At 50.5% G+C, this 15235-nt stretch overlaps 1 protein-coding gene across 7 annotated transcripts in view; it reads left to right on the top strand.

Annotated features, from left to right (window-relative positions):
* The window catches only part of GAS7 (growth arrest specific 7), a 108875-nt gene that overhangs the window by 63790 nt on the left and 29850 nt on the right, over window positions 1–15235 (top strand). For 6 of the 7 annotated variants that reach the window (XR_015703220.1, XR_015703221.1, XM_087750797.1 and 3 more), the window contains exons 5-7: window positions 2069–2122; window positions 11705–11794; window positions 13971–14086. Coding sequence is in view for 5 of the 7 variants with exons in the window: in XM_087750797.1 (XP_087606923.1) it covers window positions 2069–2122; window positions 11705–11794; window positions 13971–14086 (260 nt within the window). In the remaining 2 variants the exon portion in view is untranslated. The remainder of the gene's footprint in view (window positions 1–2068; window positions 2123–11704; window positions 11795–13970; window positions 14087–15235) is intronic. The other variant, XM_087750802.1, reaches the window with a different exon arrangement.

The raw sequence follows: 15235 nt of genomic DNA on the forward strand, positions 1-15235 counted from the left end.
TGCCGACTGTCTCTCTCTGCCTCAACACACTTTCTCGCCCGCTGCCTCCTAGGTAGTGGCCTTCAGCCTTGCCCTCGTGTGCTGTTTAAACCAAGTCAGCATTTCTGACTTTGCTTCCCCACCAGTGGATTCATGGCATCTCCCATGATACAGTCCAGCGCTGTGGACTCCCTGTTCCTTCCACATCCGCATCAAACATCTTTCACTTAACTGTCCCGTGCTGCTTCTTGGAGCTGCTTGCACAGGCTGGAGGCAGAGCGTGTGGGCACCCAAACTAGGTCAAAAGCGTTTTAGGAACTGATGTAGTGCATTACGAGACACCCCTGTCCACGCGTCTGCTGTGAGTCCGTCAGAGAGCCCGAATAAACTTGCAGGCTGTGACTTCGTTTAAAAAAAGCTATGTTAATCCGTGTGCAACAACTCTCATTTCTCAAGGTATCTGATTCACAATATTTTTGCAGTTGGCTTGGTACACAAGTCAGACGAAGTGACTCCCCCAGAACTTCCTTTGTAACAACATTTGGCACTTTCCATTTTTATGGCGCTGAGTCTGACTCAAGTTTACAGCCACCTTTTTGGTCAAATTCCTGTCTGAGATGCACGGGGAGTCCACTGCCGTGCACTGGTTTGCTCAGCTGACTCAACCATCAGAGTGACAAAAATCCCTTTCATGCCTTGTCTCGTTCAGTTCAACAGCCTCCATGATACTTTCTTTCCATTGCTCCTTTATTACAGGTTTTTCCAAATTGGAAGTCCTGGCTTCATTCCTGCTTTGAACCTATAACTAATTTGAATCTATAACTAGCTGCTGGTGCCATTACTTCGGAGAGCAGCTTGTGTCCACGCCCGCTTGGGAGCCTGCTTTTCCTGGGAGCTGTGGCTGCTTTTGCAGAGGAGTCCTTAGTAAGGAAAACGTCTGACCGTAAACTGTTGCTTGCAAGAAGCTGTTCTCCACACCCTCAAACTCTCACTTTGGCCAGTCCTTCTCCGACTGGCCTGTCTTGGGCTACCCCAAGCGGCTTTGCCTTGACTGCCTCCTTGTCTGTTCTTGGCACAGGCTGTCTCCTGCTGCAGAGCAGCGTCCAGACATTCTCCAGGATGCTTTCTTAGACCTGGGTAGCAGCCATCATGCAAACAAACGCTGGCAAGGGCCCTCAGGCAAGCTCAGCCATATTTCTTGGAAACAGGTCAAGGGGGAAAAAGCCACAACTGAGAACACCACGGAGCTGTGCTGTGCTGGGCGCAGGGCCAGGCCTTGTGTACGGCTTCCTAGAAAGCAGCTAAACGCTGCCCCTTCAGGTTGTCACCGCGGCGCAGAGCGGGCAGCGGCAGAGCCGGGCCGGCAGCGGCCCCCGCCAAACCCCGGCGCGCGGCCCGGGCGCGCTGCTGCGGCCGCGGCTTCGGCCGCGCGTCCGAGCTCGGGCTGCGGCCGCGTGCGCTCCCCGCCCCGCGCCTCGCGCCCGCTCGTCTCCGCGGCGGCTGCTGTGGAGGCGGCGCCGGGGCTGGGGGACACGGGGCTGGGGGACACGGGGCTGGGGGACACGGGGCTGGGGGACACGGGGCTGGGGGACACGGCACAGCCCGGCGACCGCTGCCGGCAGCGGACTCGCACGCTGCGGATCAGCTCCGAGCCGGCGGCCCGCGGGCGGCCGGGGCAGGACGGCACCTCTCCGGCGCCGCGGCTCGGCGCCGGCCACCCCCCACAGCCCGGCGCGGCGGAGGCGAGAGGCGGAGCGGCGGGTCGGTGCCGCCGCGGGGGCTCGGCCGGCAGGCGGTGGGGCCGGCGGCCCGCCTCGCCCGGCTGGGAGCGGGCTCCGCCGCCCGGCCCGGCCCGGCCCGGCCCGGCCCGCCATTGGCCGCGCGGGCTGGCGGCGGCGAGGGGCGGCGGCGAGGGGAGGCGGCCCTGCCGGGCGGCGGCGCCGCCTCCAGGTCCCCCGCGCCGCGCCGCGCCGAGCCGGACTGAGCCGCGCCGAGCGGAGCCGCGCCGCCGGGCCATGGGGTCCGCCTAGCGCCCGCCATGCTGGGCTCCGAGAGCGGCCGTGACGGTGCGCCCCGCTTGTTTCCGCAGACCCCGGGGTCCCCGGCGGCGCCGCGACGGCAGAGCAAGGAGAGCAGCCTGACGGTGAGTCCGGCGGGCGGCGGGGGCTCCGCGCTGGGCGCTGTCGGGCGGCCGGCCGGCGGGGCGGGGGGAGGCGGGCGGGCAGAGCCTCCACCGCCGGTGATTTTGGTGTTTAAACGCTACCAGGTCAGGGGCCCCGGGAGGCTCCGTCCTGGGCTGAATTCCAGTGTCATTTTCCCCTTGATTCTGGTGGTTGTGGGATGAGCAGGAGGTAAGGACAGACCGAGGAAAGGGAACATGCCTGCTCCAGAGATGCTGGCTGCGAACCAGGTGTCCTGAGGAAACTTCCTCGTCTGGTAACCGTCCCCCCCGACAGCCTCTGTGTTTGGAGAAGCACTGAAAGGTTGGAGAAATACAAACTGAGGAGCTGGGCCATCGCCCTGCCGGCGCAGAATCTTCATTTTTCTCTGGAAGAGGTGTCAGAAGGTATTTTTCTGTGCCCGAGTGCCCAAGTGAAGATTTCCGATGGCAAGTATAGGCAAAGATTTTAGGTTTCAGTATGAAGTTAATCTTGCATTTGCTTTTAATATTAGTAATTAAGTATAGCTGACTCAATTATGATGTTCTCAGTGTCATGTTTACAGACTTTAATATCTTTTGTATGCCTGGTGATCTCATCTGGGACACAGTTTGCACTTCTGGACTCCTTAGTGCAGGACAGATGTTTAAAAGCAGGAAGGAAATCAAAATAGATTAATGAAAGTGGCTGGGAATAGAAAGGTTTATTTAAAAGGAAATAATAAAGAAGATAAATGAGCAGATAAATGAATTGCAGTGATAAAGGAGAGGCAATAAACATGCTTACCGCTGCAAGCATTGGCAGGGTGTAAAATCCATGAGAACAAAAGGAATAATGTTATACATCATTGTTACCTGTTACTGCGAGGAGGAGGTTGCTCTCTACATTATCGCACACAGCCTGTTGATTTATCCATCGGCGGGCACGATTCCCTGGGTTTCTGGTGACAGGGACGAGGGTTCGAAAGGAGCGTGTACAGGTGCCTCTGACTGCAGCACAGGTCAGTCGTTGCCATGTAGGTACAGTTTTCTTGGGGAAAAAGAAGTATGTATATCTTCAACATTTTACTTGGTTATCAAAATCAGTCGTTATGAACGAAAAAATGTGTTGTTACTGTTAATTAGTGTGTTGAGAGGGTGGTATATCATGAAGTAAGTATAAATCTGTTGGTTTGGGCAGATTTGCAAATGTCCTAGGGAAGCAGCTGCAGGACCTCCAGGGCCGCGGTGGCTGGGGCTGCAAATGTGTCTGAGCCACCTAACGTGGCCCCTGCCCATCGGGTCGGAGGGGCAGGAGCGAACCGTGGGCTGAACATCGTGTCCAGAGGGGCTAGGCATGGTCCCGGGGCGGCTTGCACTGGGGTGCAGGGTGCAGCACAAGAGTGACAGCGCTTGTGTTTCTGAATTACTTGCTGCTTACAGGGGTGAGGACTCAGGTTGTTCGCTGAGGATGGTTTTCACTGTCATATTTGCTGGCCCATGTGCCATCTGGTAGCATCTGCAAAGCAAGAAAGTGTTGTGTGTTATGTCAGGGTCACTGGGTGTGCATTTATCCAGCAGAAGTCTGAAGCTTTCAAGTACGATGCATCAGACAGACAAAACCAAGCTAATTTTAACAGCTGTTCGCTCCAAGCCATTGCCTGCATCAAGGAAGCATTGTGCCAAACAACATTCTCATACGGAGTGTAAACTGTAAAGCAATGTAAATTTTCCCCCTGTCTCCTAGGAGGTTATATTTATTCAGCGCCACTCAAGCTGACGTTGGGATGTTCTGGTTAACAGAGCTGCAGGGCGCGTCCTTAGCTCGCTGTCAGATGGTTTCTCTTCGTCTGTAGCAGTGCTCAGGCAGAACCTCTTCTTGCAGAGGGGAATTTTGTGATTAACTTTGGGGCTCTCAACCCAGCAAACCTGCCCCCAGACTGAAATCCTGTGATACGCAAACTGCGGACATCAGGTGATGACCGGCGGCTGCAGCCTAGCTGTCTGTGTTTCACTGTTTTCAGCAGAAGACAGGGTGGGAGTTCGTTCCCATCTTCCTAGGAATGCATCTGCCTCCTCTGCATCCAAAGAGCCATTTAGAAGCATGGCTTCTGGAAATCCTGAAGGCAGGTGGGAGCTGGAGCATTTCTCATCTATATGCACCCAACAAGAAGAAGAGTACGGTGTTTGCTCTTTGGTAAACGCATGTGACCAACACTGTGTTGTCTGTTTTCTTTGGCAGGGAAACCCCTGCTGGGTTATATCAGAGGCTGTTATGAAACTGCTGCTTGCACAAATTATTGATGCTCACTTAGGAAGCAGCAGTGCAGGTCTGTGGTCTGCTTTGATTTTGCAGTGGGTTTCAAGGTGCACTCATTAGTTTTAGGCTGGATGGTTTGCTGTCTGAGTCCTGAAGAGCTGTCTCTCTGGCCGTGAGTTCCTGTGGGAGCTGGAGCTCCTTTACCGTAGGTGAGGAAGAGTTAAATGGAGAAGGTACAGGGGGATATCAGCTCAGGGACAGATCTGTCTCTCACTTGAAGAGCAAGCAACCTATCTGATGATACGGTATTTCTGAGCGTGGGTTTCTTCCTGAAGAATGCTCTAGTGCCTTGTCAAGATACTGCACGACTTGGGAAATGCTGGCATTTGTATTGCGTGTGTTGGACACATACATGAACACGTGCTGCGGATGTGAAGAGGGGCAGCCTACGTGCAGCAACTTGGTATTTTCTGCTGCTGTGCCCTGCGTCTGACACAATGTGACGAACACGGTATGAGGCTGCACGCTCAGCACCATTCTCCCGTCTGCCCTGGGGCTGACTGCATGGCAGAAACTGTCAGAAATCCCCTGCTTCGGCATGCACCGACCGAATCACCTCCGGACCTTTCTACAGACAGACCAAATAAAGAGGGCTCCTAAACACTTTTGGCAGAATCTTCCCTTTGAAAGGGACGCGTATCAATTGACTTTGTTAACGTTCAGGACTTGCGTTGTCTGTTCTCCGCTTCTGTCCTACCGTAGCTGCAGCATCACCCTGCCAGCGCTCGAACCACATGCAAACTCATGATGTTGAAGCTACCTAGACACAGTCTAGGCATTCGTGAGCTTCCCTGTCTGGGTAGAGTTAAAACTGTCCAAACCTTTGTCTGTGCCTAAGCTCTTCTGAGATCTTCTCCAGCCTTTGCATTTGGCTGTTTTGCCTGAAGAGTCCCATTTGGCAGGTGAACTCATTACATCTAGTGGAGCTGGCTGTTGTACTTTTCGGTTCTCAGCTGAAATTGAAAAGCAGAAACTGAAGCCAGGCAATCTGGCACAGCTGTGCTGTGTTTAAGGTGCTGTGAAAGTGCAGAAATCAGAAAAAATAATCGGCATTTTTAAGTTAAACAAACGAGCAAGAACGTTGCCGCGCTTCAGTCACTTTAGCATGGCACAGTAAGCTCACCCACTGTCCGCTCATTTATTTATATAGTGTCTTATGTAATAAACATGTAGTTGATTATCTAAGCCTTGATCAAATTATTCTTGTTTTATTCATGTTGCTTGGCAATGTCTCATTTACTGGTGAGTGCTGGTACCAACTTCAAAGCCTCCAGAGGACTTTGAAATCCATGAAATGAATGTGCATGTCCAACACAACAAAGTTTCCTGCGCCAGTGCACACTGCTATTGTAGAAATCCTGTGCGCTCACCTGCCTCCCTGTGACTTTTCTGTCGCCCTTTTGCATCTCGGACATAATCAAGAGTCACCTACAACGTAAACAGCTCATTTTGCCATCACTGCCGATGTACTCGTGTGAAATACGAGCTGCAGTATTTAGCTGCCAAGAGTATAATGGCTTTTGCTCATGATCAGTATACAGGCAAAAGTGTTTTAATTTCTTTGTTGAGTTTGGTACACAGCAGGCTTGTCAAGAGAAATGCATCAATATTTGTTGCTTGCCTGGTTTTTCTCTCCCCCCCCAAGCTTTGTTGTCACCGTGTTTTTCACAGCATGTCTGCTCTGACCGTACCTTCAGCCCTTGGCGATCCAGTGGCTCCCTCACACAGGTTTTATGGTGCCACTCGTGTCCAGCGGCAGCTGGAAGGACAGGCTGCTGTCCTCTGGCATGTTTGCTTAGCTTATGCTTGGAGTACGCCTTGCTGGTGTCTTCTCATTAACTTTGCTTTGTTGCAAGCTGAGAACAGCCATTATTTCTATTAGTGAAGAGGCTGGATGAGGACTTAATGTCATGGTGAGGCTGATTATCACCTCGGCTGTCGCAGTGGAGCCTGTGTGAACATAATGCAGGCCATAATGCCTTGCTTTCTCTTAAACTTCGGTGACTCCATCATTAGCTGAGATATGTGTTTTAATTGTTTTGTTTCTTACTGGCAATAACAGCTGTAATAGTCAGCTTCTGCACGCTTTTATTCAGGCCTTGTTGGCTAGTCAGCATTGTTGAAAGCGATTAGCACTGCGATGGTCTGTCCTGTTTGAATCTGGACCTTGCACAGAGCCTGACGGGCTGTCAGGGGTGAGATTAGTGAGAGCAGCGGTCCTTCGCAGTTAGCGAGAGCAGCAGCGGTCCCTCGCGTGGGAAGGGGGTGTCGCGGTCTGCAGGACCCATACTGAATGCTGGTAAACATCAGGACGTCATCGCGAGATGCCCTGTCTCTCTTTAGTCAAAAAGCTCATCAGTGGGACTAAGCTGGTGAACCAGAGTGCTTTTGTTCAGCTGCCTTTGATTTTAGAAACAAGAAAAGGAGCATTTCAGAGGGAGGATTGTGGGGGGAGCGAGATGTGGTCACTCCGCTACTGGCGTGTGGCCGTGTCCTGCTCATTGCCAGCCCGGTGTTCCCCTCCCTGCTGGGAAACCCCGAGAGGCCTTAGAAATGTTCGGAAATACAGATCCAAGAGCTCTTGTTTAAGTATGAGAAACCTGTGGTGATGAAAGGAAAGAATGCGGTCGTATATAATTTTTAGTAATATTTCTAGAGTTTTGAAAATCTTCATGCCCCCTCCGGCACTTTGTGTAGAAAACTGTAAATTCTGTTAAGTTCTGTTTGCCACACAAATAATCGTTTTGGTTTTTTTTTAAGACTGCAAAAGTTTCTGCATTTTATTTTTAGAATTCTGACACCAGTTTCCTTTTAAGTGTGATACTAGACCCAAATGACCTCATGACTTTTTCCAGAGAATTCAGCATCATTTCTAGACAATTAAGTATAAGCTTCTGAGAAGGGAGGAATATTTGATTTATTCATAAAACTGAGTCTGATGACACCTGTTGAGGAACACGCGAACTAGCCCTGCTCTCATCACCTGTTGCCGTGTGTACTCACTGCTCCTCTTCCTGCTGCATGCGTGGACGGGGTGCGGTCTGTTCGGTCCATCGCAGTGGGACACCTTCACCAGTCTGAGCGTGGGCATTTCCAGTGACTCTGTGTTTATTTCTTCAGGATATTAGTTAATTAACAGAGAGTCTTAATAAGCAGCTTCCAACTGACACAGATTTAGTTTTTGCAAAACAGGTGCCGTTTTTAGCAGGGAATATGAGTTTCCCTTGCAGTTTCCCTTTGCAGATTTTTAAGCTGCAGGGAACAGCTCGTGTGCCACTGTATGCGCTCCCCGCTGCACGTCACCGCTGTGTGCTGGTGGGCAGTGCGGTGATGCCCCGTCTTCTGGTAAAGGCTGCAAAATACGCTGAGGAGGTACCTATTTCCCCCCTTCTCGTTATCCAGTGTGACAATGTTGGGCCCTAGAAATCTTCCTTGAAAACACTGCTGTCTTCATGGGAAGCATTTGGTCCTTTCTCAGTTGAAATAAGTTGTGTTGGGCAACGCAAAACTCCACTCAGCAATGTGTTTCCACAGGGGACCTCTTAGCCATTCTCTGCAAGACCACCAGTAAGAGAATAGGTGGAAACCAGAATAGCTTCACCTTTCACCGCTGCAGCACTGGGGCTCCTGATGTGGAGATGTGAATTGTTTCCAGCATCCCTAAAACTTGCATGCAGTCTCTTTACCTCTTTTGCCTTCTGCTGCTATTTTTAACTTGAGCGAAATCCCAAGTTCCTGTAGCTTGGCAGCGTGCTCTCAAGAGGCAGCACCTTGTCCTGGATGCCCATCAGGTGTTGTGTAAGCACTCGCCGTAGCTGTGCACAGGGCAGTGTTCAGTGCTTGCTGCCAGGGTGGAGAGGCTGGAGGGGCTTCTGGGGATGGAGATGCTGGATGGGCTGGAGTTGCTTGGGGGGGTTGGAGTTGCTGTAGAGGCTGGAGGGGCAGGGGAGGCTGGAGGGGCTGGAAGGGCCGGTGTCCAAGTGACCTGTGGCTGTCATCCAAATTTTTATTCAGTGAGTGTGAAATGCAGCATCAAACCCAGAAATCCTCAAAGCCAGAAGCTGTTTAAACCTGTCTTGACACTGCATACCTTCACGTGGTTACCTATAACATTGTCATTGCTGACAACGCTTTGTTTCCCTTATCTCCCCTGCTCTGGGAGGGTGAGCTGCAGTGTTGCTCACTCAGGGGAAGCAGTTGGCCTGCTATGATATGTGGCAGAGCAATTGTGCACGGGTTCTGAGGCCATCATATTTTTAAGGTGAAACTACAATATATTGTGTTATTTGAGAAACAGTGCGTGGCTGTGACAGCTCAGAGACATGCCCAGGTACCAGCGCAGCCCGTCATCAGCAGTGGCATGGGATTTGGTGAACTGTGAAGCAAAGCGGAGCCTTTTCTCTGTCTGCCCTTGTGCGCCGGTCCAGCACTGGTCCAGGTCGGTGCTTGTTGGACGCTGTCTGAAAGTAGCAATTTGGCTTAAGGTTTCTAGCCGGTATTTTTAAGACATTTGGACTGATCAGTTGTGAAGCTTCCGGGCGGGGGTGAGAGGAGTCTCCTGACAGGGTGCTGAGCCAGGACACGCTGACAGCCCCTCGCGCTGGAGCTTTGCACTGCCCGCGAACAGCCCTGCTCACCCCTGCTGGCTGCGAGGAGAGGTTGGGGCTGCTTCCGGCAGATGATGGGATCTGCTCGCAGGCTTTTAGATCTGGTGATCCCTGAATGGAGAAGGGAAGGTAACCCAACCTACCTAACCTGTATCAGGAACAGCATGGCCAGCAGGACCAGGGAGGTGATGGTGCCCCTGTACTCGGCACTGGTGAGGCCGCACCTCAAGTACTGTGTTCAGTGCTGGGCCCCTCACCCCACGAAGGCCATGGAGGGGCTGGAGCGTGGCCAGAGCAGGGCAGTGAGGCTGGGGCAGGGGCTGGAGCCCAAGGCTGGGGAGGAGCGGCTGGGGGAGCTGGGGGGGCTCAGCCTGGAGAAGAGGAGGCTGAGGGGAGCCCTCATCGCTCTCTGCAACTGCCTGAAAGGAGGCTGGAGCCGGGGGGGTCGGTCTCTTCTCCCCAGGAAGAAGCGATGGGACGAGAGGGAACGGCCTCAAGCTGCGCCAGGGGAAGTTTAGGTTGGATATTAGGAAAAACTTCTTCACCGAAAGGGCTGGCAGGCCCTGGCCCAGGCTGCCCAGGGCAGGGGTTGAGTCTCCATCCCTGGAGGTATTTAAAAGATGGGTAGACGTGGTGCTCGAGGACGTGGTTTAGTGGTGGACTTCGTAGTGCTCGGTTAATGGTTGGACTCGATGATCTTAAGGGTCTTTTCCAACCTTAATGATTCTACGATTCTAACCAAAAAAACAGGGCAAGATGGGCTTGCGGTGCTGTCCTGAGATAACTGAGCTGACAGGGAAGAGGCAAGAGAGGAAAACTTTAGCAGAGACAGGAGGTGTCCTCAGTGAAACGTCCCTCATGGAGGGGCTTTGTGCTGGAGGCCGCAGTGGCGACAGAGGCCAGCCTGGGGTAACGCAGAGGCCCATCGCTGCAGCATGGGCAAGCCCCGCTGAGCGCGACTACACGGGCATGTCCCCTGACACCGCAGGGGTGCGGGGCGCCCGGGCGAGGGTCAGCACCGGCACCTTTGTTGTCGCGTGGTCGTTCTGCTCTGAACTGAGCTGATGTTTTATAACATCCTAATGCGTGGCACTTCTGATGGAGAATATGAGGGAACGGGGAGGTGTTTCAGCAGCTTCTGTTGTGTGTTGTTCGGACCATGTTGCCGGTGGAGGCTGGCTCTGGCTGGAGATGCAGGCTCACCAGTGTGTGGCTGCTGCCTGCAAAGTGACAGTGAAGTGAGAGACCTGGTCTCTGGCCTCCTGCAGATCAGATCAAAGCCTGATGGGAGCTGGGAGGGAAGACGCATGGTTTAGGGTCTAGCTGAGGTGACAGCCGAAGACACTGTAGGTACAGGGTCCTCAGCCTGGTTTGAAAAGGACTTGGCAAGCTCTGGGCGGGGTGATTTTTGTGGATAAGAGGGGTGGAGAAAGCTCTTGCGTTACATACAGGACAGCCACCTAGCATGGGCAGACAGAAGCAGAGCCAATGTGGGTTTGTAGGAACAGCATTGTATCAGCTGAAGGCTTTGTCTGCGTTGCTCTGGCATGGGGGGTTTACACCGTGTCAGCACTTCGCAGCATGTTGCTGTGTCCTTTTTGATCCTCTCTGAATAGCCCAAAGGCAGAGTGACCCTGTCTAAGCACTGCCTTTAGGTCTGCCCGTGCAGCTGTGCTGACCCTGCCCACAGCTTTGGGTTTGGATTTCCTGTGAATGTTAACTGATCCAAAAAAACCCCAAACCTGTACAGTTACCTTCGTTAGTCTTCCATCCCCAACTTCTGTTGGTTCCTTGATTAATACACAAATACTCTTAGTGTCCAGTGAACCTGCGGGTGCAATAAGAAGGACTGCTTTTAGCATACCTGCCCAGCAGAAATTTTAGGCAAGCGTTATGTACTGGCAGCGAGCTCTGACTCTTGCTGATGCTTCCCCTGTAGGGCTTAACTGCACCCAGAGTTATTCTGCAGCACGTTCTGCAGTAGCTGTCACACTCTTCGCTTCCACTGTGCTTTTATCAGGCCACATTTTCTACTGTGATAACTTAATGAGCACTTGTACTTTTCTATGCTTTTGTTTAATGACTGTGTGATGAGTCCTGTCTCACAAATTGCTGTGGTTTTTGCACGCTGAAGGCTAGCTGACTTTAGAGAGCCCCTGTTCCTTTTTGCAGGGAGCATCGCTTTTATCTGAAAAGGTCTCTGGGATAGATGGAAGGGCTGTGCCCTGAAAAAATAACACTTTTTTTTTGTAATCCTGTGAGAGACTAGCATAGCCAAGATATTCTCATGAGATACGCCGATAGTGCCCTCAGTGCTCACGGTATTTCTGTGTTCAGGGCGTGCTCAGGGTGTTTCACGTCAGGATTTTTACCACAGTTTGTGAGGGATCTAGGAGAACTCCCTGTATGGTGCTCTCCAAATCAAGCAGATTTTCCTCATGTGGAATGGGTAGTTTATTTTCCTCTGAGCCGACACTCGTGCTTGCTCAGAGGAGCTTTCTGGGAATACTTAGCTGCTGTTTCCATGCAACAACCAATTTTTCTTCACTGACATGCGTTCACTGTGGATTTTCTGATTGGAGGTGCATGTATATAACCTTTCATTTGCATCAACAGCTAAATTTCATTAATTTCTAACTCTCTTTTTGCTTTTTTTTACAGATAAACTGTGTGACTTTCCCCCACCCTGACGTAATGCCAGAGCAGCAGTTACTGAAACCTTCGGAGTGGAGCTACTGTGATTATTTCTGGGTAAGTAGGCAGCCAGCCACATGCCATATTGCAGCTCCTGAGCTTCTGAAAAAGTGGAACAAACAGCTTGATTTGTGGTACAAAGTAAAGGAGAATTTGGGCTGAAATGCAGTGCATTAGGGCAGCACCAGGGAGACTGAGGATGCCAGTGAAGATCAGGTGGAAACCATCTAACCAGTCTCAGATGTGGGCGATCATCAGAAGAGTGTCCCGAAGGGCATGGTCAGCTGTCAGGAGATGGTTTTGGTCAGGAAATGGGGAGGATGTAGGACAAACTAGACATCTCAAAATACCTCAGCCGAAAGAACTGTGTGGCGGGAGGAGGGATAGTGAGGTGGCTAAGAGGGAATATTATTTCAGTGTTTCCCAGAGCATGAGAGGTAGGGATGCACAAGGAAGCTGCGGGTATCACATTTAAAACAAGCAGATAGTTACAAGCTTTGTGTTAAATTGTAAAGCTCACTCCCACGGGATATTCTGAAGGATGCATGATAAATTAGTTTTTTAAAGGATGAGGTTTGTGAAGGACAGGCCCATTAGTAGCTCTTAAATTGAGTAGTTTTAATGTAGCCTTCAGCATGGGAAGTCTCCAGTGGCTGTGTTTCTGTGGGTGCCCTCTTGTGCTTAGCTCTGCTTTCAGGATCCTGAATCAGATTAAAATGATACAGTAGTCCTTCAAGTGTGGAGCTGATAGAAGAAACCTTCCACTGGAAAACTGTTTTTTTGGGGGGTGGGGAGAATACTACCTCAGCAATGAAGATTTTATGAATTTCACATGTGTTTTCAGTTATCAGTTATTGAAGCATTTCCATTTTTTAAAAAAAAAGTTTTACTTACAAAAAAATGTAGCTGTTGGAGGCACAGCAGCACTTCCCCTCGTGTGTGCTCAGCGTTGGTGTGAGTACTAATGGCAGTAACTTGCTAAAATACACTGACATACTTGCAAATGGTCATGTTAACCAAACCATCAAAGTTTCTTCACTTTCTTCCAGTCTTCTGATCCCAACGAGCAATAAATTGGAAATGGTATATAGGCTTATTTTTTGCGTGTGTCTTACAGAAGTTGCTGCCCTGCTTGGTTCTTTCCATTTAGGCTCGGCCACGGCTTGGTTGCTTGGGTTTTGTCACATCTCGCTCGCAGTGAAACTCCACTTAAAGCTGCCTTTCTTCTGCAAGCTTTTATCCGCTCCCAGGACTTTCCTCTTGTTCAGCCTTGTAATCCATGGTCTGCCCATGACTCACCTCCTTCTTCGATCAACTCCACTCCTCCCGGTGTCTCAGGCTGGTAGTGCCCAGCTGCTCGGTGCCTGGCCTGGCATCCTACAAGTCTCCTGCTTTGATTAATGTGGCATTTTTCTCTGTGCAAATGTGCAGCACCCAGGGTATTGGAGCAAAACCTATTGTCCTTAGGGAAGCGTTCTCTAAGCCTGTTTGTTGGAAGGGGGTGGGAAATGAAATTCTGAAATCAGGGAAAGCAGAGAGAGGCGAGAGAGAAAAGAGAGAGCAGAGAGAAGACTCTGTTGGTCCTTGTAGCAACCCTGAAGTCAGTGGAGGAAGGGGTGAAAAGGGCTGTGTAGGAAGCAAACAGTGAAAGATGGGATGTATGGCAGTCATCTGTTGAAGAAGTTGGTGTTTTACCCTGCTTTACAGCAGATCTGTGCAGGCTGGCTGTATTTTTCTGAGTGCAAATCAGGGTTGAACTTTATAGTCTATTAAAGGTCGTTTAGGGCTGTGTCACCTTTGGAAAGAGCAGCAGTGTCTTTCCCTCTCCCCCAGCCGTTCGCTTGTGCTGGTTCCAGGATCCCTTCTTCTCTTTGCAGGGCTGAGCCATCAGGGCTCACGCTTGCTGACGCCAGCCCAGGGGTGTTATCAGGTATGAAAGGCCATGGGCAGAAGGGAAGGCAAGACTGCTGCTTTGGCCCCAACGTAGTCTTGTGCTAGCTAAAGATAACTGTAAAACTTCTTTTTTTCTAATAAAAAAAAGGAATAAGAGGAGGGGGAAAGACAAAGTGTTGCACTATTCCTCTGAGAGGGGCTGAGGTTGTTTATCAGAGGAGAGCTCTTCGGACACCATCGCTGCCTGTTGCTCGGACTGCCTGGGTGGTTGCCACTGGGAATTGTGTGTCTGTGGTTTTGATATCCATATCTTTTTCTTGAACGTCCTTTTCCCTTCCAGGCTGATAAGAAGGATTCGCAAGGGAACAATACAGTGTCGGGATTTGAAATTCTTCTTCAAAAGCAACTTAAAGGGAAACAAATGCAGAAAGAAATGGCAGAGTTCGTTCGAGAAAGGTAATTAGCACTTTGCTATGAAATTAACTATTTATGGCAGTATTTTTTTTCCTGATGTAGATATTCCTTCGGTACGTTAATGGTGTAGCATAAACTGCACAAAAGACATACTACCAATTCTTAAAGAACATTTAATATTTCTTTAATGTCCACTCACACTCTCCAGTCTTCCCCAGCTCTCACTCATCTCTCCTGCTGTGCCTGTCTCAGTTGTGTTGTACACAGGCTGTCCATTTAGACAGAGGAAGCCAAGAAGGTTTTAAGCGGCAGATTCAAGGAAAAAGCATGGACATGGAAAAAACAGAGTAGAGATGATATTTAGAAAGGAAATATTTTGTCTGAAAGATAGAGAAGCAATTTGTTGACATGGAGCATAGGCACAGTTTCCTAGGGGAAGATGTAAAAAGACATCACTTGGGACTTAAGCTGGTAATGGAGCTAAATTACACATACAGATATTTAGAGCCAACACCAAGTCATAAAGGCAGATGTTGCTACCAGAAAATGCCAGAATGCTATTAATGGTCTGTTGCTCTGCTGACATGGGAAGTGCACTGAGCACCAGAGAAGCAGTTGATAGATGCTCAGTTCAACCATGTACAGGAGATGATGTGACATCATTACTCATAAGTAGTGTCACTATTATTTGAAATCGCTTGTCATGTGTCCAAGCCAGTGTAAATCATCTTGAGGATGACTCTGAAAACTTGAGAACAGCCCATAGGGAGCAAGTAGTGTTTACTCCCAGGAGGAAGGCAGAGGACGCTGATGGATGTTCTTTCCTGGATGCAGTTGCACCAGCTGAAGGAGCTGCTGTCCCCTCTTATTGCCTCTATGTTGGTGCTTGCTGCTGAGTTGGTACTGCATTCCTGCTCCGCTGCTGTGGACACAGTGTGGCTGTGCTGGTGTAAATCAATAGTGGTGGAAGCAATGAACGGGGCAACAAAGAGGCACCTGTATTGGCGTTTGGGGGGCAGTTCGATTGGGCAGAACTTGCAGATAGTTGCCTTCATTTGTGGTTTGTTTTCTTTCTCCCTCTTGTCTTTTTTTTTAGTATTAGGGATATGGCAGCAGTGGAGAAATGCAAAGTATAGCACAGGCAATAAAGACGGTCTGATACAGGAGGTGCAGAGTTCCCAGCATCCACTT

This window comes from Nipponia nippon, unplaced genomic scaffold, assembly GCF_047370975.1.
Source record: "Nipponia nippon isolate SJK-2023a ecotype South Korea unplaced genomic scaffold, ASM4737097v1 scaffold_14, whole genome shotgun sequence".
NCBI lineage: Eukaryota > Metazoa > Chordata > Aves > Pelecaniformes > Threskiornithidae > Nipponia > Nipponia nippon.